The 27,652-nt window shown below is 47.2% G+C and overlaps 1 protein-coding gene across 1 annotated transcript in view; it reads left to right on the top strand.

Annotated features, from left to right (window-relative positions):
* Nucleotides 1-6,233: 6,233 nt before the first annotated feature.
* IL17RD (interleukin 17 receptor D) overlaps nt 6,234-27,652 on the top strand; it is a 65,282-nt gene continuing 43,863 nt past the window's right edge. Inside the window, exon 1 of the mRNA XM_057706766.1 lies at nt 6,234-6,389. Within this exon, the coding sequence (XP_057562749.1) occupies nt 6,264-6,389 (126 nt within the window). The 5' untranslated portion in view covers nt 6,234-6,263. The remainder of the gene's footprint in view (nt 6,390-27,652) is intronic.

Here is a 27,652-nt window from a genome sequence, read left to right on the forward strand (position 1 = left end):
AACAGGGCATGAAAGGACTTCCCTGGTGGTCCAGTGGGTAAGACTCCGCTCTCCCAATGCAGGGGGCCTGGGTTTGATCTCTGGGTGGGGAACTAGATCCTGCATGCCTCAACTAAGAGTCCTCCATGCCGCAACTAAGAAGCCTGCATGCCATAATGAAGATCCTGTGTGCAACAACTAAGACCCAGCATAGCCAAAGTGAATAAATATTTTAAAAAAACAAAACAGGGCATGAAGTCCCATCTGCCTACCCCTGCCAGTCATTTTTCCACAGCCCCCTGCTCTCTAACCACACTGGCCTTTTTTGGTTCTTTGAAGATGCCACCTTCCCTGCTACCCAAGGGCCTTTGCCTATGCTGTTCCCTTTACTCAGAATACTAGTCCTCTCTCCACTCCCCTCACCTTTGCCCAGGTAACTCTTAAACGTGGAAGCTCAGCTCAGGCATCCCTTACTTTCTTTCTTTTTCTTCCTTCCTCCCTTCTTTTCTTTCTTTCTCATCTTTTTATTTTTTTGGCCACACAGTGTGGCATGTGGAACTTCCCCAACCAGGGATCCAACCCGTACCCCCCTGCAGTGGAAGCGCAGAGTCTTAGACACTGGACTGCCAGGGAAGTCCGGGCATCTCTTATTTAGAGACAAACCATCTACTTGTAATTATCCCCTGGTCATGTGGTTATATGAGTAATGCCAGTGTCCCCCCCATGGAATATTTGCTTGTAGGTTCTATGACAACTGGGACAGTGTCTGGTTGGGGACAGTGTCTGCGTTGTTCACACTGGTCCCCAGCTTCTGCTGTAATGCCTGATATGGTGTGGGGACTCCATGAGCACTTGTTGAATGTATGAATGAATGAATGAATGGTGAACAGGATACAGTCCATAGCTTTCCAGTCTAGTGCAGATCGGAACCAGAGTGTGAGCTGTGGAAGGAGACAGGAGGAAGCCATCTTCCCTAGCTACTGTCTGGATTCCAGCTGCCCCTGGGCCTGGCTCCATCAACTCCTGGTCTGCAACCGCAGCTGCTGCAACGGTAACACATTCACACAACCTCATAGCCATTTGCTTCCTTCACATTTACAAAAACGCACTGAGGTCTGCATCCATGTCATTTCTGTGTGGCCATTAAGAAAAGTGATGTCTAGAGAGGTTAAGTGAATTGCCAAAAGCCACACTGTTAGTGAAAGCCCATATTTAACCTTGCTTTCTTACCGCCTCCTGAACTCCACTTCTACCCAAACTTAGCACCACCTCTGGGTAACAGCGAGTATTTTCTTGCACCTCCACTGGGGCTTTGCCCTAAAGTGTCGTGTCCTCGCGGCGGCGCAGTCTGGGATTGTTTGGTCGTCTCTAACTTGGACCACGCGCGCCCTCTCGCGGCTGCAGTGGAGACTGGGCTCCCCGCACTTCTGAAGAAATGGGAGGGCTTCCTAGGTGGCCCAGTGATTAAGAATCCACCTGCCAATGCAGGGAATATGGGTTCGAGCCCTGCTCCAGGAAGATCCCACATGCCGCCCGTGAGCCACAACTATTGAGCCTGCGCTTTAGAGCCCATGAGCCACAACTGTTGAGCCCATGTGCTGCAACTACTGAAGCCCACGCGCCTAGAGCCTGTGCTCCACAACAAGAGGAGCCACGGCAATGAGGAGCCTGCGCACGGCAAGGAAAAGTAGACCCACTCACCAAAACTAAAGAAAGCCCTAGCACAGCAAAAAAAGACCCAACACAGCCAATAAAATAAATAAATTTATTAAAAAAAAAAAGAAATGGGAAGTGGCAGTGGACCCCTGAACTATGTGTAAGGACCGCGGCACTTTGGGGTGCGTGTCCAGGGGTTTCGGGGTGCAGGGTTAGGTCCTTCGCCCGGGGCTGCCTGCCCGCCCCCGCCCCAGGCCTCTGGGCAGTCTGAGCGGCTCCAAGACCGGCTCCAAGACCGGCTCCAGAAGGGTGCGGGCCAGCGCCCCAGGCAAAATTTGGGGGATCAGATGAGCTGGGAACTCCTGGCTGAGCCTGGGCTTCCACATCTGTGAAGTGAAGATGTTGACAACTACCCGGTTGGAGCCACGACTGCCCGGGGCCGAACTGATATCAGCGGGGCTCTCAGGAGGGTACCAGTTCTCCTCATACTGCTCTCGCCAAAGCCCAGGGAAACGTGCACCCTCAGCCTGCTGGGAGATAGGGTGGAGGACATACCTTACTTGTTTCATTTGAATTAGTACATAGTACATATACATCACAATACCAAAAACAAATTAGAATTCTGGCCTAGGGCTTCGAACCACTGTTCACTAAAATGGTTTTTAGTTCTTCTCAGCTGAAAATGATTCAGGATACAAATTGTTTCCATGATCACTTTATCCTTTCTTATATTTCAGGGGAGAATTTGACTCCTAACAAAATCCAATCCTCATGTTAAGGATTTTTTTCTTATCTGGTTAGGTTCTAGGTAAATTGGGGACATATATTTGCATTTCATCAACAGCTTTAGGTGGTTTAATCTGTTTACTCCCCAGCTCCATTCCAAACAGGGATGGAGACAGCAAGTTTCTTCCCCACTGATGTGTGTCAGGTAGAGTGTGGGACACTGGGGGCAGAGAGGTGAATCAGACAGGGACACTGAGGCGTGGCTTAACGTGTGACTGGGCCATAGACAATCCTAGCTGTGGTGGGCGAGACCACGTGTTGTATTTGGGGAGGGCTTCATCCTCTGGTCATCTACAAAGCTGGGCTCTGCTGTGGCCTAGAGGAACAGTGGACCATGGAGGCCTTGTGGGAGCCTGGCTCCCTCATTTTATCTCAGTTTCTAGTACAGAGGTTCACTTCCTGAAGCCTCACAAATATTATGAAGGGTCAGAATAAGAAGAGGGGAAAAGAATCAATGAAAAAGACCAGGATGGGGAGGATGTTGCCAAATGCCAATTTATTGCCTCTATTTCCTGACCAAATTTGACCCTTTGATGTATGTGGTTCTTCCACCCCACCCCACCCCCACACGCATGCTTATGGCCTCCCTAGAAGGCAAACAGAAGGGCCTCTCAGTCCCTGGTCTTAAGGGGTGTCATTCTAAGTATGTTTTATTTATTTATTTATTTATTTTTAAAATTTTATTTTATTCATTTATTTGATTGTGCCGGGTCTTAACTGCAACAGGCAGCCTCCCTAGTTGCAGCTTGCCTACTCCTTAGCTGTGGCATGTGAACTCTAGTTGCAGCATGCATGTGGGATCTAGTTCCCTGACCAGGGATGGAACCTGGGCCCCCTGCATTGGGAGCTCTGAGTCGTAACAAGGGAGCCACCAGGGAAGTCCCCTAAGTATGTTTCAGAGTAGACACTTAGGCCTTTTCTTTCTTGTGTCCTCTGTACTCCTTTAGAAAAGTTGGAGCACTCTCTGAATTCTGTAGCATGTTTTCAGAGGCCATCAGTTGCCAGATTGGGCAGCGAGCTGTGGGCAGGAGGGAATTGAAAAATTCGCTGGTGTGGAGACTAGAAAAGATGTAGGAGCCATTGCTCTGCCTTCCCCGGTTAATCATGTAGTGATTGGTGATGTTAGTGAAACTCAGGAAGAAAAGCTCTCCTCTCCCCAGCACCCTCCTTAAGGTTCTTGCTCTATCATAAGCTCCAAATACTGATCCTTTTTCTGGAGTCCAACTCCAGAAGAAAGGAAGAAATGCAAATGGCCTCTAAATACATGAGAGCATGGTCCACCTCATTAGCAACCAGAAAAGCCAATTAAGGCTGCGATGAGATGTTGAGCAAGTTCACAATTTGAAATGTGCATAATCCAGAGTTCTGATTCTAGGAATGTATCTTAAGAAAATAGTTGAATAAATGTATCAAGATAAATGTGTGAGGATATTTTTGAATCACTGATTATAGTAGAAGTTCCTCAGCAGGGGATTGGTCAATAAATTATGGTGCATATCTAGGCTGGAATGTCATATACATTAAGGAGCCTAAGGAGCAGGTAGCCTCCCGGTTTCCGTGGTGTCTCACAGACATACATGTGGTCCTGGCCTCATTTCAGCCCCTGGCACTTGTAACTTTCATGGCCAAACCTCTGACATCCCCAACTGTGGGGGTTGGGAATGACCCAGAGGGGAGTACCAAGAGTGTCAGGGAGGATGGGCAGAGATCTGGAAGGAAGCAGAGCACTGAATCTACAGCCCCTCTAGAGGAGCAAAGCACTGTATGAGGTCATTCAGAGAAGGTAACCCCGGAGGCAGCCTTTTGTGGATCTTGGTTCTCCTGGATGACCAAAGAAGTGATGCTGGGTTTGGCCGAATTCCTGAATATCTTGGTGATGAAGTCAAAAATAAAACATTTCCTGTGCAGTGGTGCACATGAAAAGGAAATCCCAGCATGTGGGTCTTCTGGTGCATTTTTTAAAAAAAATTATTTATTATTTTGGCAGCTCTGGGTCTTAGTTGCAGCATGCAGGATCTTCCTTGTGGCATGCAGGATCTTTTAGTTGTAGCATGCAAACTCTTAATTATGGCATGCATGTGGGATCTAGTTCCCTGACCAGGGATTGAACCGGGGTCCCCTGCATTGGGAACACAGAGTCTTACCCCCTGGACCACCAGGGAAGTCCCTGGTGGATATTGTTTTTTGGGGAACCCATCCTCCCTTTCTGTGGCAGCAATGCCTGTTCTTCTTTGGGCAATCACTGTCTCCCACTCCCAGCTTCTGTAGTTCAAGTAAAGCTGGCTCTGCTCCCTGGTTCCAAAGCCAATTGCCAGGGCTTCTGCTAACGTGACCATCTCCATGAGGGTAGCTTGCAAAGTTTGGGCCACCTCTGTCTCGGCAGAGAGTTTAAGTACAAGGTATGGATGGGTAGGGTATGTGGAGCAACAGTGGAAAATACAGGAACCCAACGTTAGCAGCAGCTGAGGTGTCTATCACCACACGTAGGCCAGGCAGACAGGAGAGGGAGGGGATTCTGGGCCCTGGAAGGAGAGAGTCATGTAAAGGCGGCTGCCTTGTTGGACTGGCAGAGGTGAGAATCTTCAAGGCTGACTGAGACAAGAAAACCAAGTTGGGGTGGAGCGGGAAGATCAGTGTAGCTGGAGCCAAATATTGAAGACAGAGTAGGAAGAGATAACATGGGAGAGGAGGAGGTCAGTACAGATTTTATTCTAAAAGCCATTGAATAAAAGCCACTACAGAAGATTTTTAGTCAGGAGAAGGCAGTGGTCTGACATCTTTTTGGAGATCACTTTGGCTCTAAGTTGGAGAGAAATGCATTGTATTTGGACAAATGTGCATGTAAGAAAAGCCCTTTGGAAGCTGTTGTGCAGGATGAGGTGGTGGCATAGATGAGGGACAGGGCAATGGAGAAGGCTGAAGAGCTGGGATTCAAGAGCACAGGGACAAGTCAGAAGGGGAAGGGGCTTGTGGCGAAGCTGGATGATCTTGGCTACTCCACTTCTCCCAGCCACAGCTTTCTTTTCCAAGCAGAGGTACTATCCACTGCACAAGAGTAAGTTTGACAAGTGTAGTGGTTGAGAGTATTGTTTTTGCCAGTCTGGATTTGAACCTCAGGTCTGGCAGGTACCAGCTGTGTGACTTTATGCAAGTCAGTTAACAGTAGGTAGGTTGTAGCACTTGCTGAATGCCTGTTATGTGTTAACCAACAGACTCCTCCCCAGACTGACACTTACTCTGTTATTCCAGTTTACAGGGGGAGGGAACAATAATGGGGAGAGAGTAAGTCATTTGTCTGAGGTCCCAGCCAGGATTTCTTTAACCACCACGTTACCCATTTCTGCGCTGAAAACTGGGGTAACAATAATACTGACACTTTCAGGTGTGTTTGAGAGGATTCAAGAAGAGGCCTGGGAAACAGTAGGTGCTTGTAAATTATTATTTAAACTATTATTATCATTTTTTTGTGTTTTCCCGAGTTTTTCAGGGAGCAGGCATCACGTGGAAAAATCTTTGGGTTAAAAAAAAAAAAGACCTCTCAGGTGAGGGGAAAAAACTGCACCGGCCAGCTTCTCAAAGTCACTCGGAGATTAGCTGTAGGGGCGTGGCTTAGAGATCGGGGCGGGGCCAAGAAGAAGGGCCAGACTCAGGGGGCGGGGTCAAAGCGCTGAGGGTCTGAGGCTAGGGGCGAGCCGCGGAGGGAAGGGGCGGGGCGAGGGTCCACAGCGCATGCTCCGTGGTGCTGCCCGCTCCGCCGCGGCCCGCGCCACCGCCCACTCGGGGCTGGCCAGCGGCAGGCGGCCGGGGAGCAGAGTAGGGCCCGGCTAGGCGAGCGCACGGCCATGGCCCCGTGGCTGCAGCTCTGCTCTGTCTTCTTCACGGTCAACGCCTGCCTCAACGGCTCGCAGCTGGCGGTGGCCGCAGGCGGGTCCAACAGAGCGCGGGGCGCCGACACCTGTGGCTGGAGGGTAAGGAGAGGACAGCAAGAACAGAGGACAGCAAGGTTCTTGCTGTCCCCCAAAGCGCGGGGGTCACAGGTGCTCGCGAGCAGTGGAGCCCGTGCCGGCTCGCCTGCTCTCCGCGGAGCGCGCGGCGGGGCTGGGATCCCGCTGCTCTCGCCCTCCTGCCTCCCTCCCGGGGCGCGCGTCTGCCTGCCCCGGCTGGGTCGAAAGGGGCCGCCCGACCCCCGGCTTTGTGTTGCTAATGAGGCGCGGCCACCGGCCGGGGTCCGGCTCCAGGAGGGCGGGCGAGAGGGGCACCCGGCGGCGGGCAGGAGGAGGGCGCCCCACCCTTTGTTGCAGGCCCGGACCTCCTCCCCATCAGGGCAGCGGACCCCCGGGCTGGGATCCTCCCTTTCGAGTGGGGGGCGCTTTGGAGCGGGAGTGGGGGTCTGCCTCCGGACCTCCGGTCCACAGCTCTGCAAAGGCCTGGGATTGCCAGGCAGGGGACCCTGAGTGTTGGGGAGGGGTGCGCCGCCCTCTCGGGGTCGCTTTGTTCCTTGCCGGGCCGTCTTACCCCACTTTCACCCCACCTCAGACTCCTGACTTGCTGGTAAAATTTGCTCCTGCATTCAGCCCTTCGAATGGTCTCACAGATGACCCCCCACCAACACCGCGCCCAGCTTGAGTTGGGATATTTCTCATGGCCAAAGGGAGGAATGAGTTTGTCACCTCGGTCAGGTGCCCGAGACGAGACTGGAGGCGTACACCGACTTTCGTCCTGTGCTTGGAGCCCTGTGCCCCTAACCCAGCGCTTTTTTGACGCCATCTGGGCGGTGGGACATGGGGAGGGGTGTGTGCTCCGGGACGCTGCCTGATGGGTTTACAACAGGGCTCCTGGGCTTGGGCAGCTGGAGGACCTGGAGACTGCATGCATCTGCCCAGCACCCCTCCCACCCAGGCCAGGGCCAGCCCGGCGTCAGGGTGGAGAGGACACCGGCTTTGCATTCAGGCAGCCATGGGACATGACTTTGGTTCTTTTCCCGGGCAGCCCTGAGCCTTGATTTGTTCACCTGGAAAACGGGAGTAAATGGGGATTTCCTAGTTTCCCTAACGCTACTGCTCTGAGGGATGGGAATGGGGTAGTTCTCTTAGAGCAACGTCCACCCACCTGTTGTGGGGTGCTCTGAAGACCTGAAGCGGTCAAGGCCTAGTACCTGACACCTCTTTAGGGCCACAGGCTGGTGCCTCCAGCTCACTTGCCCCTCATTCAGAGAAACACAGTGCAGAACCAGGTAGCTGAAATGTTTTCAAACCCAATAGCTGCACTGTAGACAGCTATAACCCACCCTCTCACAAACCCCTTAGTGAGTATAACCTCCTTCCTGTTCGAGTAAAAACATCACATTTTCTTACTCTGTCCCATTTTGGTAAAAAATACCACTATTTACTTATTTATTTATTGGCTGCCTTGGGTCTTTGTTGCTGCGGGCGGGCTTTCTGCAGTTGCAGCGAGCAGGGGCTACTCTTTCATTGCGATGCACAGGCTTCTCATTGCAGTGGCTTCTCTTGCCTAGAGTGCGTGCTCCACGACATGTGGGCTCTGAGCACAGGCTCATCGGTGTGGCGCACGGGCTTAGTTGCTGCACCGGTATGTGGGAATGCTCCTGGACCAGGGCTCGAACCAGTGTCCCCTGCATTGGCAGGCGGACTCTCAACTACTGCACCACCAGGGAAGTCCCAAAATACCACTATTCTCGTTTTTTGTTTTTGTTTTTCAGTAGATACCAAGTTTTCCTTAGTTTTTAGATCAAAAAGTTTTCCTTAAGACTATCCCATGTTGACTTATCAATCCTAAATTTTTTGGATCTAAACTGATGTGTTGGCTTTTGAAGAACAGCATCACAGGCATTTTATTCTGAATTTTCATGACAGCATAGGTGGATCAGTCCAATTTGCTGCTTTTCTGCAATTGCCTAGGTGGTTTCATGTGTCAGTGCACAAACCTTGTGAAGTTTTAATGCTGTGGGTATAGCAGGGCTCTAAAGGAGCCAGGTGTGGTTTTGTGCTCTGGGAATGTTTTCCCCTAAACCTGCACCCCCACAGAATTAACAGCGGCTCTCATCCCAGGGACTTCACATTCATGCTGTGGGTGACCTTCTCAACAGCTTTTACTTTGGCCCCACAATCCTTTCCTTAGAGTTATCTTCATCTACTTCATCTACTTCTTGAATGAGCATGGAAGCCTCAGGGCCAGCTCCTGGGTTCCAGGCTCTTCCCAACCTGATACATGGCTCCTTCCCTCCTGGACTGGCTTTTTGATGCGTCTGATGGAGCCACTAGCTTTTCCTGACCCAGCTTGTCCACCTGCCTTACATACTCACCAGCTTCAGTCCCTTCCCCTCTCACCCTGCTCCCTAACTCCTATGCCCCCTTTATGCTGCTGAGGCATGCTTTTTCCCTGCTCCTGGGATACCTGTTCCTCCCGAGAACCCCCTGCTTGGCCTAAGACTCAGCTCAGGTGACGCCTCCTCAAGGAAGCCCTCTCTGAATGCCATTCCCCTTGCTTTGCCATCTCATGCAGGTCCTTGCCTTTGGTTCTCACCAGACTACATCATCAGTATTTGTTCACATCTGTGTCTTCAGACTAGTTTCTTTAGCCAGGCACTTAACCTTATGTTGGTGGGCTCAGAGCCTGGAGCCCTGTAAATCTTGGCTGAACCCAATTAGACCCTGCAGCCTTCCTGCTAAATCCTGTATTAAGTGATAGATTTTAAGAAGGGGGGCAGGGGAGGGGTGACTATCAGAGCAGCAAGCTCTAGTGTCTTTTGTACATTCTGTTCCCGCCTGTGTTCCTTCTCTTTACACCTCAGCCTCCCCTCAGCTCCAGCATCACTTCCTGCAGGAAGCCTCTTCTGCCCCTACCTCCCTAGGTAAGTTTTTCCAGAAGTTGCTCTGTCAGAGGGCTGGCCAGTAAGTACTGGTGTACAGCTACTTGGGTATTCAATTGATGTCCGAGTCCCCTACCAGATAGTGGGTGTTCAGCTCATAGATCTTGGTCTCAGTTCTGAGGTTGCTTACAGTCTAGTTGGGGCTATGCTAACATATAGGAATAAGAGTCAGTGATGTGTGATGCAAACAGGAGAGGGCTTCCCATGGGTCTACATCACACAGGACCTGAGAGGGTAGAGGCACAACAGGGTAGAGAAGTGAGCCCTGAAGAGGGGCAGGATCTGGGTGCTAGAGAGGAGCTGAGCGATTGACCCCCTGGCTCTCCAGGGAGAGGTTGTTCCAGGAACTCTTGCCCCTGCAGGAATGTGTATTTTCCCAGGACTTGCAAGGTGACTGGAGCCAGCTAACCCTCAGCAGCTGTAACCCTCCCTTCGGGGCTGTTCTCAGAGGAGCTGGCCTGGTTTAAGTGGTCAGATTTCACAACCTCCCCATTATTAGTGGGGCAATTAAGGGACCGATACCATCTTGAACACAGCGCAGTGTTTTAGAAATGAGTTGTGGGCACACTTCCTTGACTAACTTTAAAAAAAAAAAAGTCTCTTGGGGCGCATGCCAGGTAAAGTTGCTCTTTGAGTAATAAATAAAGTTTTCGCAAAGAAGTAACAAGTTGTAAAACTTCCAGAGGGTCCAGCATCCTCATTTACACTGAGTCTTAACTGCTTGCTTCTTGGAAGTGGAATGGTTTTGTTTGTGATGGGTAACTTTATATCAGTCACTTGCACTCAGGTTTTTTTTCCTCCTTTTGCCTTGCTGGTTGTTTGAGAAACCTATTTATGGAACAAGAAATTAGGAACCTATTCCCACAGGTTTTTATTTAGTGACTTTTCCTGCAGTGGAGGAAGGGGGAACATTTCTTGCCTTCTTACCTAAATGGGGTACACCTTCCCTGGTCTGTTATCCCTGAAACGCAATTTCCACTCTCCCCCCTGCCCTCCACCAAAGTCTGCTCCTTCAGGAATTCAGGAAGCCAGAATGCTGGCATCGTCTTTACAATGAAGTGCAAGTTTCCCATTTAAGGCAAATACTTCATCTCAAAAGGTAGGAAGAAATAGGGTGGTACTTGGAAAAGAAGTTCCAGCTGATTAAAATTTAGGTTCCTGATAAAAGTCCAATCCAAGAACTCTCCTTGGCTTTGGGCCCAGCCATGTTTATTTAATTCTGAATTGGATGTGTTTTCATTCACTTGCAGCTCGTGGCTCTCAAGCCTGCATCTGGTCTGCCTGTCCTGTGGCCGTGTTGTCCGTGTTACACATGCTCTTGTATCTTTTACAGGATTCTTGGTTGAAAATGACTCAGCCCTGGTTGACACGTTTTCAGAGAAACTTTTTAATAAGAAGTGTGGTGCTTTCTTCCAGCCTGTTTTGCTGTGTTAATTGGGAATCCTCTGGCTGGGGTCCATCTTTCTTGAGCGGCCCTCTCTTTTCTCCCCTCCCCCCTCCCTCCTGTGGACCTGGAGCCCCTGCAGTGCCTAGGGCATTGTGCTAGTTATTAACTCGGGGATACAGCTGGGTGATTGAGACCAGCAACTACGTACCGGCTGAGGCACCATTTCCTTCCAAACATGATTTCTCAGAGTGAAGTCCAGGGGCTTCCAGTATCGGGATTGCCTTGGGAGCTCGTTAAAATGCAGATTCAAGGCCAATGGGACCAGAATGGGAGTGAGGTGGGGCCCAGGAACTGACATTTTAACAGGTTCCTCTGATGCTCTCAACGATGAGAATCACTGCTTTAGGAGACAGGGCTTCTGTGATTACAAGGAGGCAGAGAGAAGCCACATTCTAAACATTTAAAATCAGAGCTTGACTTGAAGTTACTTCACTGGACTTTCAGAAAGTCCAGTGGAGACTTTGGAAAGTGGAGGCTTTGTCCGAGCTCTGGAAAATGGCAGGGGTGAGGCTGGCTGAGGGGGGGGCCTGAGGGGCCACTCTGGCCTGGGGTTGAAGAGGAGGCTGGGGGTGAAGGGGACCTGACGCTTCCACTGGGTTCCTCCCCAAAACAGCTGGGTCTGTCTGGAAAACGGTCTCAGGAAAGAGTAGGGTAGGCTCCAAATCATATTCTCAGCCATTCAAACTTTATAGACGGCTTCCTTACAAAGGCAAGAATAGCCAATGCTTTTTTAAGTCTTTAAGTTACTTTTCATGCTTCATTTGGCTTAAAGTGTGGGGGGTTTTTTGCTTTTTGTTTTTCTTTTAAAAAAGTTTTCAAACTATCTTTCCCTCATCAGTCCCTGAACTTTTCATATATGGTGTGCCCTGGCAGATGTCTGCTGTTCCTGGGGCCACCCCGTCAACAATTAATTGTTCCTTTCATTCCTTACTGCCTCTTGTGTCTGCCTGTGATGGATGGGTTTTTAGGCTTCTGGAAGCTTGGGTCCCCCGCCCTCAATTTGTAAGAGAATGGGCTGAGGCAGGGGCTCAGGTACTCCTAAAACTTGACAGGCTGGCGTGGGGGGCAGCACCCCTGGAGCAGACCTCTCTCCGGCCACGCTACTCTGGCAGCCAAGACCATTTCCGTTTCACATCTCCCCGAAATGTGGAGATTCTCCTGCCCTCAGCAAGCCCAGGGGACTCGTCTGTGATGGTGCCACAGGTTCCATCTCCAGGCAGCCCAACTTGCCTGGCCAGTGGGAGGCAATGTCCTCCTGGGCAGTGTTTGTCTTGGCTGCCGGGATGTTCTGAATGGGCCTGACACACGATTAGGTGACTGATGGCCCCGCAACACATTGTCTCCTCCAGGGCCTGGGGCCTTTGAAGCTCTTCCCTGTGGGAAGAAAAGAGACTATTTGCTCTATTAAAATGCCTTGGTATTTCCTCTGTTTAACCACAGGCCACTTCCTCTCTGCTACTCTAAACCCGGCAGGGCCACTGGCTGATTGAAAAGACACAAGCCCAGGAGTGATCACATCCTATTGAAACAGATAGTCTTACTGCAGATTAAAGTTGGAGCAAGTCTCTAAGAAGAAACCAAATCTAAGGGGTATTCCGTCAGATGACTCCTTAACTTGCTTAAAATTTAGCATATTGACATCATTCACACTTAAAATCCTGATGCTTTTTTTTTAAGAAGGGAATCCTCAATTGTAACCAAATTAGTGTGTGTTTCATCTACATATGGCAGGTTAAAGTGATTTGATCAACTGAATTTCTCATTGTGTGAGTTGGAACTCTTCAGTGTCTGGAAAGAGCATGATGTCTGTTCATAGAAAACCATACCTGGATTATTCTCTGCTTGCAGATTCTGTCTGCTTGTTCTCATGTGCTCAGAAGCCCAAGTAAGATGTTTATAGCTTAAGTAATACCAAGAATATATCTGGGGAGACTGTCCCTCATGCTTCGTTGAGAAGTATCTTGGGATGGTTTAATTATTAACACTAGGCGTGAAACTAAAAATTGAACAATTGAAAAATTACTTAACAAAGACTGAAATTTAAACTCCATCTGTACCCTGTTTCTTTTGAAGGGGCCTAAAAGTATAACTTCTAATGAAGACTATTATTTTAACATTTGTAACTCCATTATTCAAACCATCCATGTTAAAAACAGCTTTCCTTTTCTTTGGTTCCTTGTTTGGAAATGTTGGGGGAAGGTGGATGTAGCTAATTAAGGCTACAACATTTAAAGGAGGAACTTAATAGGTACCAGCTGTCCTCAACAAATCACTGGGTGGATGACAAAGATGTGATGTGAACACACATGTAATTCTCTTCTAAAACGGAAGTCGGCCTATAAATTGTGTGATTTAATAGGACAAATGAAAACTACCTCTACTATGCGCTTTTAAGAAGCATTTGTTTTAGAGTAAACCTAATGTCTTATTTGCATAAGGCTGGTACACTAAAAGTTGAAAGGGCAGTAGATGGCAGGTATTGTGGGAAGTTTAGTAAATTGTAATTTTATTGTACTTTTCTTCATTCTAAACCTGATCTAATAGACATTAATCATGAGGCTTTTCATTAAAATTACTGCATTGTAGGGGCGCTTGCTTGAACGTATCAGAAATGCCTATAAAATTGAAGCAGTGACTTTGAAAAGAGAATGGAAATTGATAGCATTAATTAAAATGTTCAGATGGATATTTACTTTTCACACATTAAATGAATACTTCAAATGAATCCTTTTGAAATCATAAGGGATTAGGCTTTAAATATAACTTTTTTTTAGATTTTGAAAGTCCTTTATTCCCTTAAAAACTAGGAGTTTTTCCAAATGTTCTGTTTTGTCAGTTTTGTAGATTTTTCCCCCCAATGAATGGTAACCCTTTAAAAACTGCTGGCTATGGCCCCAGACTTCTGTTCTGAGCTGGACTGTTTTACTTGCTAGTGGGAGGGTTGATGGGGATAGAGGGACGGTTTCCTTGGAAAGAAGAGGTACGTTTTCCTGAGACAGGCCATATGGTTCTCTCTGATTTTATTCTGTCCAGGTGATTTCTGGTTTCTCTTCTGAAAAGGGTTTCAAACTCCTTGTTTATCTGAGGAAAACATGCAATGCAGTCCAGACCAAATGCAGGAGCAGTCAGCCTGAGCGTGGTCCCTGTTGAGTGACAGCTTATCACCTCCTTCCTCTACAGGGGACACATTTGCTCAGGCCCTCACATGGTTAGGATTTATTGTAACTACTCCATATCTGAAGTTCACAAAAACTTATTTGGAGCGAGGAGGCAAGAGCACCTACTCTGTGTCGGGCCATGGTGTAGTACGTAGTCATGTTTTCTGGGAAGAAACAAGGCAGAGTAGGACCAGGTCCCTGTCCGCAGGGACTTCCTCCTGGGGGAGGGGTGCGGTGCTGCAAGATAGAGGCGTGGGGGCTCAGAGACAGCGAGATGCAGGAAGGACTCCACAGTACAGGGAAATCCCCATCCTTGCTCTGCCTTGCCCCACTTCTCCCAGAGTAGCATGAACCATGGTTCCTGCTGCTCCTCATCCCAGAACATGCCACCTTACACACTTGCCAGCGTGAGAAGCAGGGTGATGAGGAGCATCTGAGGTGATGCTTGGCACCCACCTTTGGAACTCTGGCTTTTTAGCACACGTCTCAGTTGGTTCCCAGTAACTCTGGCTACTTGCTCTGCCTCAGTTTCCCCTGCTTTGGAGGAGGAGGCCTGCCTTTCCCTGGGAGGCTTCTCCACCAAGCGCCTTCCCCCCACCCCAGCCTCCCCATATGCATTTCACCTTTGCCAGGAAGCCTGCACTTAGTAAAGTCAGACCCGCCCCATCATGCCTGAAGATTTAGTGAGGATGCATCCAGCCCTTTGCAGGGATGCAGTGAAAAAGGGGATCTTGATTTGTTTATGAAGAAGGCACTTAATTTGGACGGTTCAGAGGAGACCCAGAGGGAGGGATCAGATGGCTGAAGAAGACTGGCCTCACCAAGGGGCCTTTGAGCAGGGCCTCTGGCGCGTGGAGCTGGGAGGTGGGGGACAGTCTGGGCAGAAAGAAAGTTGTGGGTGGGAATTCCCTGGCAGTCCAGTGGTTAGGACTTGGTGCTTCCACTGCAGGGGCCCGGGTTCAATCCCTGGTCAGGGAACTAAGATCCTGCAAGTCTCGTGGCGTGGCCAAAAAAGAAGGAGGTGGGTAAAGCTGGAGGAGGGTGGCTCGTTGGAGGCAGTGGAGACAAGAAGGCTGAAGACAGAGGCTGGGACTAGATGAAGGGGTGCCTTGAATTTTGTCCGCATGCACCTGTCAGGAATGGTGAAAATGGTGACGCTTGGAAGGTTTCTCCAGTGGCTGAATGGCTTGATAGGAGTGACCCTCAGCGGCCACTCCTTCCTTCACTGAGGATCTGGTGCTCCCTACACGTGAGGCCTGGTTTCTGGAGCTTAGATTGTAGTAGGGGAGGCAGACAGGATAACAAACTACCCGACCTGGCCACTCTGTTTAAAATAGCAGCGGCTGCTCTCTCTCTCACCTCTTTTCTTCACTTGAGTTTTCTCCACAGAATTTTTTTCTTCACCATGAGACACACAGAGTGTTTTTTGTTTGTCTTGTGCATCTCTCCCTCACTGCACTGTCAACTCTCTGAGGGCAGGGCCTTGATCTTTTTCACTCCCTGCTGCACCAGGAGATCAGTGCAGGCTCTGATCTCCACTACGTGTGACTTAGTGGTCTGCAGGAAATTAAAATGGGGTGATGAGAGTGGGTGATCTCGGGGGGCCTCTCTGAGGAGGTGACACGTAAGGTGAGCAGTTTTAGTAACAATTTCCTCTGAAGGTCTATGTTACTTATGTTTTCTTTTTAAATTTAAAAAAAATTTTTGATTGAAGTATTGTTGGCTTTACTTACGTTTTCTTCACATTGGTGCATCATGTGGCAGTAGGTGCTGAGAGAAGCATAAAATTACGCTCGCCTTCATTCACACCACAGATTATTGTCCCCATACTGGCCAAGTGCTGGGCTGCAGGACGGGTTCCCAGGGAATGTGAGAGGCAGGGATTGGGGCTGGTACTGGATGGGAATCGCAGTTGGCCAAGTGTTGGTTGCTTGAAGAGGGGGTGTTTGGACTGTCTGGGTCACGCTGCACCATGGATGAAGAAAATGTAAAAAAATGACCGCTAAGCACTAAGCATCTTGGTTTGGGACTTTACGAAACAACGTGAGTGAAATGACTCTCACGGTCCCTGGCAGCAGCTCTTAGGTGGTATGACAACTTGGTCTTTTTAACAGAGATACAGGTCTCATTTTCTTTCGGTCCCTTCTGGTTGTGAATGCCTTTCATTTTCTGAAGTCACTAGATGGTCAATCCAGAATCAAAGATGCTCTTTGCCTTCTTTCCAGGGCTGTGGGTTTGCCGGCCAGCTGTGGTAATGAGTTTTTTGCCCAGCTTTGATTTTCATGCCTTGCCTCCCTGTGGGAGGAACTAGATATTTCTGATCTTACCTCTGCTCATATTCAGATCCAGCCAAGCAATCAGTCACTTCCCGGGCTTTTTTGTGGGAGACTGTGGGAAAAGTCCTGGTTGGCTGGCTATGAATTAATGAAATCCTTAGACGGCTTCACTAAAGATAGCTCCTGTGGTTTAAAAAAATAGCATTGCCTTTTTAATTTGAGAAAGAGGTCATGGAGTTTTACCGAAATTAAGCAGAGAAAATGTAACATCTGGCTGTGCTGCCCGGAGACTGCTGCAGGGGGGCGGGAGCGGTGGGTTCCCAGTGTCTGGCACGCCCAAGGTGACCGCCACCCAGGTCTCTCAGGGCTGCTCTGGACATGCAGCCTGCCTCATTGTTCTCCTCTCTGGGTTTTGAAGCTCGACACACAGAAATTCTATCCCGACATCTTTTCACTTGAGCAGATTTCCCATCTACTGAGCTTTCTTCCTTTTACTTAAAGGGTCACACTTTTTTCTTTCCCCCTTTAAGTGCATAGTTTTCAAGTTGGAGATTAGGGTAATCATTGCTTTTACCTCCTTAAAAAAAGATGGGGGTAGATAATGTGGGAGAGTTTGGGCGGCAGGCAGGGGAGTTTTAAAGAGCCATTCTAAAAAGTTTTTAAATTAGTAGGAATTCTGATAAGAGGAGAAAGAGAATGATAAGTTTTAGAAGAGTTTCAGGGAAAGGCATAAAGGGGTTTTAAAAGGGCCCATGCCTTTTATAAAAGCAGAAACTTAAATGTCTACTGTGTGTACATACCCCACCACCACCCAGTTAAGTGACTAATAAGTCATACCACAATGTTTTATTTATTTATTGGCTGCATTGGGTGTTTGTTGCGGTGCGCAGGCTTTCTCTAGTTGCGGAGAGTGGGGGCTACTCTTTGTTGCGGTGCGCAGGCTTCTCATTGCAGTGACTTCTCTTGTTGTGGAGCACAGGCGCTAGGCGCACCGGCTTCAGTAGTTGTGGCACGTGGGCTCAGTAGTTGCAGCCCAGCACGTGGGCTTAGTAGCTCCGAGGCATGTGGGACCTTCCTGGACAAGGGCACAAACCCATGTCCCTTGCATTGGCAGGCGGATTCTTAACCACTGCACCACCAGGGAAGCCCCACACTACTATGTTTTTTAAAATTTGTTTTAATCCTGAATCTATCCCGTATTGACTTTATATTTTAGGGTGTACATTTTCTGAAACAGGAAAATGAAGGTGTTGCTGCCCAGCCCCCACCCAGACCAGCAGGCAGCCAGTCAGCCATACCTGGGGCTTCACTTTACTCTCTTCCCTATATTTCGGACCTGAAAATTTCAAACCTTTAGAAAAGTTGAAAGAACAGTGGGGTGAACGCCTATTTCCTCTCAGCCTCAAGTCACCAGTGCTTTGCCCCACATACCTCAGTTGTCCTCCTAATGTCATGATTTCTTTCTGAATCACATTCCAGGATTCAGACAGGGGCCACTCAACTGCTTGTAGACATCTAGTGTCTCTTTAGTTTCCTTTAATCTAAAGGAGTCCCTCCACCTCTTTTTGATCCTTCATAACATATACATTCTGAAAAGTCAAGGTCACTTGTCTTATAGACAGTCACACAAGTTGGATTTCTGATTGTTTCCTCATGATTTGGGTCAAGTTAAATATTTTGGCAAGATCCCTCTAAAGGTAAGAGATTTTAGATATCAGTAGGTAACAAATACAGGTGCCGTTTTAGCAAAGAGCAAATGTGTTTTTTCTGCTTGAAATTGTTGCACATGGAGACCTTTTTAATGATTTAACCCAGTTTGGTCTTGTGTTATTTGTCTTTATAAAAATGCACTGCTTTACAGTAAGGCTTTCCTTTTACTTTACTGAGAGTCCAAAGAAACTGCAGGGTGTCATTTGTGCTATCCTGTAATTTAACTTTTTCCTTCAAGGTGATTTGAAATCAACTGTGCTCTCAAAATTGGGAATGCTGCGTCCCAAGAATACTTAAGGCTTTTGCTGTTCACCAGGGCTTGTTGCAAACAGTTGTCATGTCGCCCTCAGTGACTGGGAATGGGTTCCTATTATAAACCCCCTGTGGCTGGTGCAGGTTTACAGTTGAGTGCTCCCTCACACCCAAACTCAGCCACTTCTTTCCTTTGTGCTAAGAAAACATTGAACTTTATTTCCGGAAAAGCCCACTCCACTCAAAACATGTCCTCAAAGTCAGTTTCCAGTCTTCTCCTTCTGTGGTTGTGTATTGCCTAAATTATTTTATTAGGGTTCCTTAACAGACATTTCATTCGTTTAACTTGAATTACTATCTTCTACCTCATGGCATGCCTTTTCTTTTCTTTTCTTCTCTTTTCTTTTCTTTTCCCTTTTCTTTTCTTTTCTTTTCTTTTCTTTTCTTTTCTTTGTCCCTACCCCAGATTTAAGGGCCAAAGACACGGAAAGTTAATATTGATTATTTTTCAAAGTAAGTTAAAACGTCAAAAAGCGACAAGTTGTTATTCTCCCAGGGTACCAGGGAGACGACAGAGACAAAACCTCCATCTTTTATTCATAAGTGCGGGGAGCCAGCGAGGGCGCGGGCGGGTCTGTGCACCAGGCGTTTGTTCAGCTTTCAGGACCAGGCCTCCTCCCCTGCTGGCCGTGAAATGTCATGCCGAGATGTAATAGTGGGACATTCAGCGTCCAGAGAATGGACCGCAGAGGTTCACCCCGCTTTTCATTTTATTTTCTGGCACCAAATCCATGGTCGCCTCCATGGCCTGACAGCAAAAGGCCAGAAAAGCATCGATCGGGATGCTGGCAGGGATGCTGTGCCGGGGGTACATGTGGGGCACCAGGCCGGGCCAGGGTGTGCCTCAGAGAGAGCAGTGGGCTGCCTTTGCTTAGTGTAGTTTGCTCTGCTCAAGGAGAGAGAGTTCTTGTTTCCATGGCTCTGCTACTGTTGGTTTTGATGGGAGAGGGAGTGCAGAGTGCTTTTGAGTTCAGAACTTACTTGGGACTAAACATTTCTGTATAGAGGGAAGCCCTGGGGCAGGGAGCTGACGCTGTGAGACTCCTTGGGCTCTGACGTTTTCTTTAGAAAAAGAAAAATCAGGCAGCAGTGAGGCTTAGAATTTGATTTAGATCAGTAGTTCTCAATTGGGGGTGATTGGGGAATCTCTGGAGATGCTTTTTGTTGTCACAGCTGGGAGGGGGTTTGCTACTGGCATTTTGTGGGTAGGGACCAGGGATGCCACGAAACATCCCAAAATACACAAGTCAGCCTTTCCCAATAATGGCCCAAAATGTCAGCAGTGCTGAGGTTGAGAAACCCTGATTTTGGGGTCCCATTTTAATATTTGAATTTCTCGGCTCACTTAGCCTTATAACACCTTTCAACTTCTTTTTGTTTAACAGGAGCTGCCGGTTCTATAAATCCACACTCAGGATGCATTTCCATTAAACTCTCTAAGATATATGATTAAACTATTGTGGTGTTCCTTGAAGATATGCCCTGAATGCAACTACTACTTAAAATGCAAAAGACGATTTTTTTTTTTTTTTGGCCATAATTTGATCAAAGTAGTATAACCTGTGCCTCTGTTTTTGTTACTCACTGATGGTCTGTGGATAACATTACATTTTTTCAGCATGAAACCCAACACTTCAAATCCCTAAAGCAGTCTCAAATTTATGGTTAATAAAAGCATTTATTGTACTGGATGTCATCTGTTATATCACTCTGGGGCTAGAAACTGGCAAGCCGTGGACAGGAAATATTTTCGTTTCAAATCGCTTCAATCTTATGGTCTAGGGGCAGAAGTGTCTGATTTCAGGAAAGCCGCGGTGAATAGCACAGTAATGAATGCATTTTTAGTTGATTAAGCCGGCATTCTCTCCCTTTCGAACAGTCTTCTCTCTTTGGCTTGGTGGGGCTAAATAAACATGTGATGCTAAATGATAGCATTTCTTGGGTTGGCCATTCTTTTCCTTTGATCATCTTAAACTTTTCAAAGTGTTTTCCAGGAATCCTCAGCAGAGCAGGAGCAAGCCGGGGAGAATGGCTAGACTCCAGTGTTGACCCTCCTTGTAACTGTTTACTTTCTGAGCAGGGGAAGTTTTCCGAGATGCCGCTGACTCTTCCGAATTCCTCTTTAAAAATGGAATTTTGTACCTTGCCCTTCTTAAAGGCTGCGATTTTATTGTTAACTTGAGTCCTGATCCCCTCCAACTGTCAAGAAAACAGGGTGAGGAGAGTTCCATTCAGAGGCAGCCCTGGGTGGTGGTGATGTATCCAGGACGAGGTACCTTGCGTTCTGGCCGCCCAGTGCCTTTGAACGTGTTATGTAAATCATCGCTTCCACTGAGCCTCAGAGGTAGACAGTTATTTCTGATGTGGTTCCTTTTTTTCCAGATGAGGATTCCATGGCACAAAGAGCCAGGAAGGGATTAAGATGGGAGGCCACGTGACTCAGAGCAGCCTCTCTCTGCCAGAAACCAGAGCCACAGAGTTCTTACCCTGTCTGTGCCCCCAGCAGGCGACCTTGCCCTGCCTTCCCAGCACCCAGCCCAAGGTGGACGTCTGCCATGTGCAACAAAGCAACTCATGGGGGTGGGAAAAAAGCAAGACTAGGTACCAGCGAGCACTTTGCAGATAATTAAATTAAACCAGGATTCGGCATTTACCCCAGAGGTTCCCAAACCTGGCTGAACCCCAGAATCACGGGAGGAACATTCTTGGGAGGTGGGGTGGGGGTGGGAGATTCCGGGATTCACCCCAGACTTGCTTAAGTGGGATTTCCAGGGGAAGGCCAGGAATCTGAGTTTTGTACAAAGCTGCCAGATAGGTTGTTGCCAGGGTTTTTCGGGGGTGGTTGGAGGGTTTGACTACAAAGGGGCAGAAAAGGGAATTTTGAGGGGACAATGGAACTGTCTTGTGTGCTGATTGTGGTGGTGGTTGCAGCAATGTATACATTTATACATTTAATTATACATTTATACATGTATAAACTCATGGAACTGTACACCAAAAATGTGCATATTGACATGTAGAAAAAAATGCTGCTCAGGTGAAACTGAGCCATCCCCTAGGTGTCAGGTGGAAAAAGTTGTCCAGCTGTGGGAGAATGCCACCTGGAATTGCAGAGGCAGGTAGGCAGGTCCTCTAGTAACTTTCTGTGGTGATGCACATGTTCTTCCCTGCACTGTCCAGTTCAGTAGCTATTAACCACGGTGTCCGAAATGTGGCCAGCACAATTGTGGGATTGAATTTTAAATTTATTCAAGTTAAGTTTCAATAGCTGCATGTGGCTAGGGGCTGCCCTGTTGGACAGCTTGCCTTGGAGGCAGGCATTGCAATATTGGGGGGCTTTTGCTCTGTGCCAGGTGCACACAGAGCCCAGTGGTCCTTTATGCTTGAGGGACAATAGTAAGTCATCCCAAGTAGAGGGCAAAATGGGCACATGGGCCAGCTGTGAGGGTTGGTAAGGACAGAGGAACCTTGGGAGGAAGAGTGATGTGAGATGGGCCCAGGCAGGGGACAGTCTTGCCAAGTGGAAGAATCAGGTTTTCTTCCCTTAGTGCAGAAGTCAGACGGCCCCAATTGTGCTTCTGTTCCCTTGAGGTGACATGATGTACGGGAAGCCATTGGAGGGTTCAGGGGAGCGACGTGTGGACAGGGTTGGGGGGTGCCTGTGGTTGGGCTGAGGGTTTGCAGGGTCCCCCTGCCAATCTGGACAGAATGTGGTGAAGAACATGTGTGGGCATATTCTGCTCCTCTTTGGAGAGATTCTGTGAAATGAGATCCTATGAAAAGACAAGTGGGCACAAACCTCCCACCTTAGGCATCGAGCACATGGCCTCTATCTTGGCATGTGTTCAGATACTCTTTAACCTACCTCCCTATTACCAAGGATTTATGCCATCTTAAATAGCATTACTTTTCCAAATGCATTATAAAAGAGTGAGATTCTGAGAGTGTGGACTTTTATTAGTGCAGACCAAATGGTGACAGAAATAATGTTCCAATTTGTCAACATATTTGTTGTTAAGTAAATTTGCTAAATGCCTAACAAAAAAATTCATGAGCTACGGGTTATTATAAATGAGGTTTTGTTAATCTTACATTAAAAAGGGCTTACCTGGAAGCCTAAAGGGGGTTTATTTATTTTTTAAATAAGGGACTTTAAAATTAGAAGAGCTATTTATTTTTATATGAAAACTTCACATCTTTGGATCAGGAAGAGAAGGACATTCTGAATCACAACATCTTTAAGCAGAGTTTCCTTGTGTTGGCTTTATAAGTTGGTAACTTCAGCCTAATGCAAAAATAAATAGATAAATAAAAAGCTTAATGAACTTAAATGCTTCTTCCACTCTTGAATATATAAACACATCTTGATATAGAGTTGTATTCATTACTTTTTTTTTTTTACACTTTAATAAATTTTATTGGAAACAAAATTGTACTCAGAACTCAGCACTTCTTGATTAGTTTTTCTGCATTTTACAATGATCTTTGCGTGGGAGGTTTTTATGTCATTATGTATGTTTGGTGGAGATACTGTATCACAGTGTGCTGCTAAGCATCTCTTCCCATCTCCGAATTCAGTGACGTCATACTGCAGTAGGCGTATTTACACAGCAGAAATCAAAAACACTACCAAACAGGGTCTTCTTCCCACCAAACTGCTTGTTAAGCATTTACCGGCACAACATTGTCTCTAAACCATAATTTCCTCAATGGTCAAAAGGAGATAACAAAGCCTACCTTACAGAGTGTCTCTGAAGATTAAATAATCCATTACATTTTTAATTGTTATTATTATTTTTTACTTATGTTTGTTTTCCGAAGATATTTCCATGTTATGACATAGTTCACAGACTTGTCTCTCTTAGTGACCATATGATATTTTCATGTTGTGTGCCTCCGTCCCTTTTACTACCCCTCTTCCCCCACAGATGAAGCACTTGGGCTGATTCCAAGTTATTGCTGTTATAAAGGTGCTCTGAATATCTTCATGCAGATTGGTTTCCTGCCCCCCTCCCCCCCCCCCCCCCCCCCCCGCCGCTGCTGCCATTTTGGTTTGTTTCCTTGGCATATGTAGTGTTTCCCAAAGTGGAATTACTGCGGCAAAAGTTTTGTAGCTCTTACTACACATTTACCAGCTTGCCTCGTGTAATGACTGAGCCAATTTACTGCAAAGAATTGTGTTTTGAGAAGAGGGCAGATTTGGTCCACAGATCCCAGCTCTACTGTTTGCTACCATTTATTGTGAACCTTGGCAGATTTCTTCATCTGTAAAATGACTTAATAATAGTTTATCTTCTAAGATTGTTTTGAGACTTAAATAAGATACTGTCTAAAACATTTAGCTCTGTGCATGGCCACATAGTAACTACTTATAATGATTGGTGGCCGATGGCTATCAGTGAATAAGTACGCTCATTTTTCTACATCTTAAAAATATCGACATTTATAATTTTTATGTACACTTTGTTACTTGAGTGGTGCCTTATACTTCGTCATTCTGGGTTGATTAGAGAGGGAGTGAATCTTTCCACCTGGTGATTTACCTTCTGAGTAATTTTTAGTGCTTTTAAGTCTGGTGGTATTAATGTGAGGTGTGGATGAAATGTTGCTCAGTAAAAGTATTAGGGAAGATGTTTAGGTGAGTAAATGAGGGTTTTAAAATAAGAATATTGATTGAGTGAATCTTTTGGACTTAAGAGCATGTTATGAAAATAGTTGAATCTAAGCATTATTGTGAGAATTCTATTTGTACCAGTAATTTGGCTAGCGAACCTTTCTTCAGACATAGATTTTCCAGGGTTGATTTTGGATTGATCACACATTTCCTGTGAATAGACTATAAATGAATTCTGTTTTACTAGAGCTTTTGCAAAGCCTGATCTTGGGCTAGAAGCCACTCTGTGAGACTGTCTCATTTACATCAGTGTGACCTGCGAGTTGAGGGCATCCTAGGCCAGCCAGCTGACTGTGACTGTGGACAGGGTAGGGGACCCCTCTGACTCTGTTTCTTTACCTATAAAATGGCACAGTCAGACTAGAATTGTTCTTAAGAACTTAAGAATAATTGTTTTTATTGAGATAGTTGAACTTTTAACTCAGAGGGTGTAATTTTTCTATCCTACCCATTCCATTTCCTTATTGAGTTGGTCCCTTCTTGTTCCACCTGGACTCTTGCCTCTTGCACCTGGGTGTCTGTTTTTGATCTCTCTTGAGGAAAAAACACCCAGCCTGTGGCCATTTTTGCAGATCTTTCTCTAATAAAAGTAAAGTGTCCTCCACATAGGTTTTGTTTTTTTAAAAAAATTCGTACACAGGGAATTCCCCAGTGGTCCAGTGGTTAAGACTACACACTTTCTGAGGGCGCAGGTTCGATCCCTGGTCAGTAAGCTAAGATTCCATAAGCCGCCTGGTGTGGCCAAAAAAAAAAAAAATTTTTTTTACCCAGATTGCCTTATTTCTACAAAGTGTGTCTGCCCCATCAGCTCCACTGTCATTGTTGATCTGCCTCTATTGGTGTTTACCCAGAGGTGCCCAGTGCGTCCATCTGCCTCCATCATTCACAGTTCCTGGGCACTTGTCCGCATGGCCAAAGGCCCCCTCGCATCTCTTGTTTTTTTTAACATTACATTACTGTTAATGATTGCTTTCAACCTATTTAGTCTTCTGGGCCAGGAGCTTTTAGGGTCCAATCAATCACTGAATCCATAAACAAGGGCATTGCCTCAGACTGCCCGTGAGCACTGAATTACATTAGGGTGTTGACAGTCCCGGAGGCCTGGACCACTCTGTCAGTGACTGTCAGGGGAGGAGAGGATTTGGGAATGTGCACCGCGGTGGCGGGGGTGGGAGAAAGGCAGCTGCAGATAAAAACTGACCAGAGATAAGAAATAGTTTGTTTGGCAGAAGATCTGCATGTGGGTAATTGCAGAGCTGAGAGATTAATTTTCTGTTTCCCTTCCACCTCCGTTTGCACCAAACTTTCTTCTTTTTGGATTGAAGTATGGTTGATTTACAATGTTGTATTAGTTTCAGGTCTACAACCTAGTGATTCGATATTTTTATAGATTTACTCCATTTAAAGTTATTATAAAATATGGGTCCTATTCCCTGTGCTGTACATTACATCCTAGTAACTTATTTATTTTATACCTAGCTGTTTTATTAGGAAAGCTAAAGAGGTTAAAATAGTGATACACACACCCCCACACACCCACCCCTCACCCAGGGATTGCTGTCCCCCAGGTTTCCATCCAGGTGCTGTCATCCTGAGTGATTGCCACCTGCTCAGGTTGAAGTGGTGTTGCTTTAGTGGGTCCTGGGTGATGGTTCCTTGGATACGATAAGAACATTTCAGGAAGAGTGGAGGAAGTAGCATTTAATGCTCATTAAGCTCTCTCTCTCTCTCTTTTTTTTTTTTTTTTGCATTGTGCCGAAGTTAACAATTTATAAGGGCAGCACAAGGAAACTGCTTAAAGATGCTGATGGGCAAGCGAGGAGACAAGAATGCTTGATAGGCTATCAGGAGGCTGGCCACCTCCAGAGGGGTCTGTGACACAGGCCAGAGGAGGAAGAGATGGTGAGAGGCTGGGGAAGAGGTCACCCATGCAGAGACCCGAGGGCCTGCAGCTTGAGGGCACTGAGAAAGCTTTCTTGATGAAGAGCCTTATCTCCAGGGCTCACACCCTCCGGAAGTTCTGAGCTTAGCCAGGAGTGATGACAGGGTGCCCTGGGAAGGCACTGGGTGGTTTTAAACCACTTGCAGCAGTGATAGAGCAAACACTGTTTTAATCCCCTGCAGAAAGGACTGAGATGTGCATGCAGCTTACACCTCTGAACTCCCTCACCCCAAGTAAAGTTTGGTTGTGAACACCTTCCCTGACCCTTTACCAACACCCCATGATTTGATGGTTCCCTTCTGTGGCCTGTAACTTGTGGTACTCTGCCAGAAGGACAGGGTGGCCAGTCCTTTACGCTTGCAGGCACCCTTGAGGGTCTCTCCAGTGCCACCAGCTGGTTCCTCACCGAGCGCATTCCTGTGTTTTGCTGAGGTGAGGCTGGAAGTTGGGGGAGGGATGGGAGGGAGGGGGCAGTCTCCTTGGGATCTGCTCCTTACTTTTTCCTGTTGTTCTGCTCTGGGCTGGTTGAAGCTTCAACCTTTGCATATCTATGGAAATTGAAAAGGAGGTAAATTGTAGGGGCCATTTCTCCTGTTGGCCTCCTGCCCCAGTAAGTGTAGAAATGTTTAGTTCCAAATAAATGGCTTGAGATGTACCACTGTCCTAATTTGGAAATGTGAAGCTGGCCACTCCGGAAAGGTGCTCCCTCACCCAGTGTTCAGGAAGCACAAGTGTGTCACTTCCACCTGAATGTTACTTCCTGGGTACTTGGCGCCCATCTCGGTCGCTCTTAGACCTTCCCCCGTGTCCTAGCCCTGCACGCTGCACATACTGCTTGCTTTGTGAATAAGGGCTGGATTATCCTACTGAGTACAGATACTCAGGTTACACACGTTAGGGCTTTGGGTTAAAGGGGTTTATGTGGAGTTAGCATTTTGGGGAACGTGTGATGTCTGAAGGATCTTAGAGACTTGGCACATCTGCATGTCGGCACAGCCTCTGAGCCCCAGCCTGCTTCCCATAGGGTTCCTGGCAGCCTCCGGAGACTAAGACTGTTCATCCTGGACATGTTCCCCTGACTCCTGGGAGGCAGGGCCACCTCTCTGGTGGGGTCACCTGACTGGGGTGACTTGGCCCTGTCAGGATTGTCCAGGAAAAGTGGAGATGAAGTCCGCCTAGCCCTGAGACAATTCTGTGCCTTTGCAAACAATACACTTCAAAAAGGATCCCGCCACTGCCCCCATCGCATTGTAAGGTGGCGGAAGGAAGTGGTGGCTGACAGCAGAGTTAAACAAACTTGAAGGTAGGTCACATTTTTGACATACCATTTTCCTCTGCCGTACCAGCAGCTGCCCTCTACTTTGAAAGGGAGCTTAGCTGCTCACATAAACTTTGGCTTGTGATAATGTAAACTATTATTAGGATTATCTTTTTATTCATAATATATGCCTAACTCTCTGTCTCCCTTATTTATGCTGTGCTTGAAACACTCATTTACCCTCAGTACCCAGAGCCAGCTACAACCCCTCTGAAAACGAAGAAACACTTTATAACAGACTATTTAAATCTCTCCGTGGTTTAAAAAGAACTCTGGGAATGAAATCATTGGGTGGAGGAAGCTTCAAATCCCAGCAAAGATTCCAGGTTAAAACTGGGATGTGATGTTGACAAAACATTTCAGTTCAAAGAGGTTTTTTTTTTTCTTGGCGGTGCAACTCAGGATGTGGAATCTTTGTTCCCGACCAGGGATTGAACCCATGCCCCCTGCAGTGGTAGCTCGGAGTCTTAACCACTGGACTGCCAGGGAAGTCCTGAGAATTTTT

This window comes from Hippopotamus amphibius, chromosome 13 (genome assembly GCF_030028045.1).
Source record: "Hippopotamus amphibius kiboko isolate mHipAmp2 chromosome 13, mHipAmp2.hap2, whole genome shotgun sequence".
NCBI lineage: Eukaryota > Metazoa > Chordata > Mammalia > Artiodactyla > Hippopotamidae > Hippopotamus > Hippopotamus amphibius.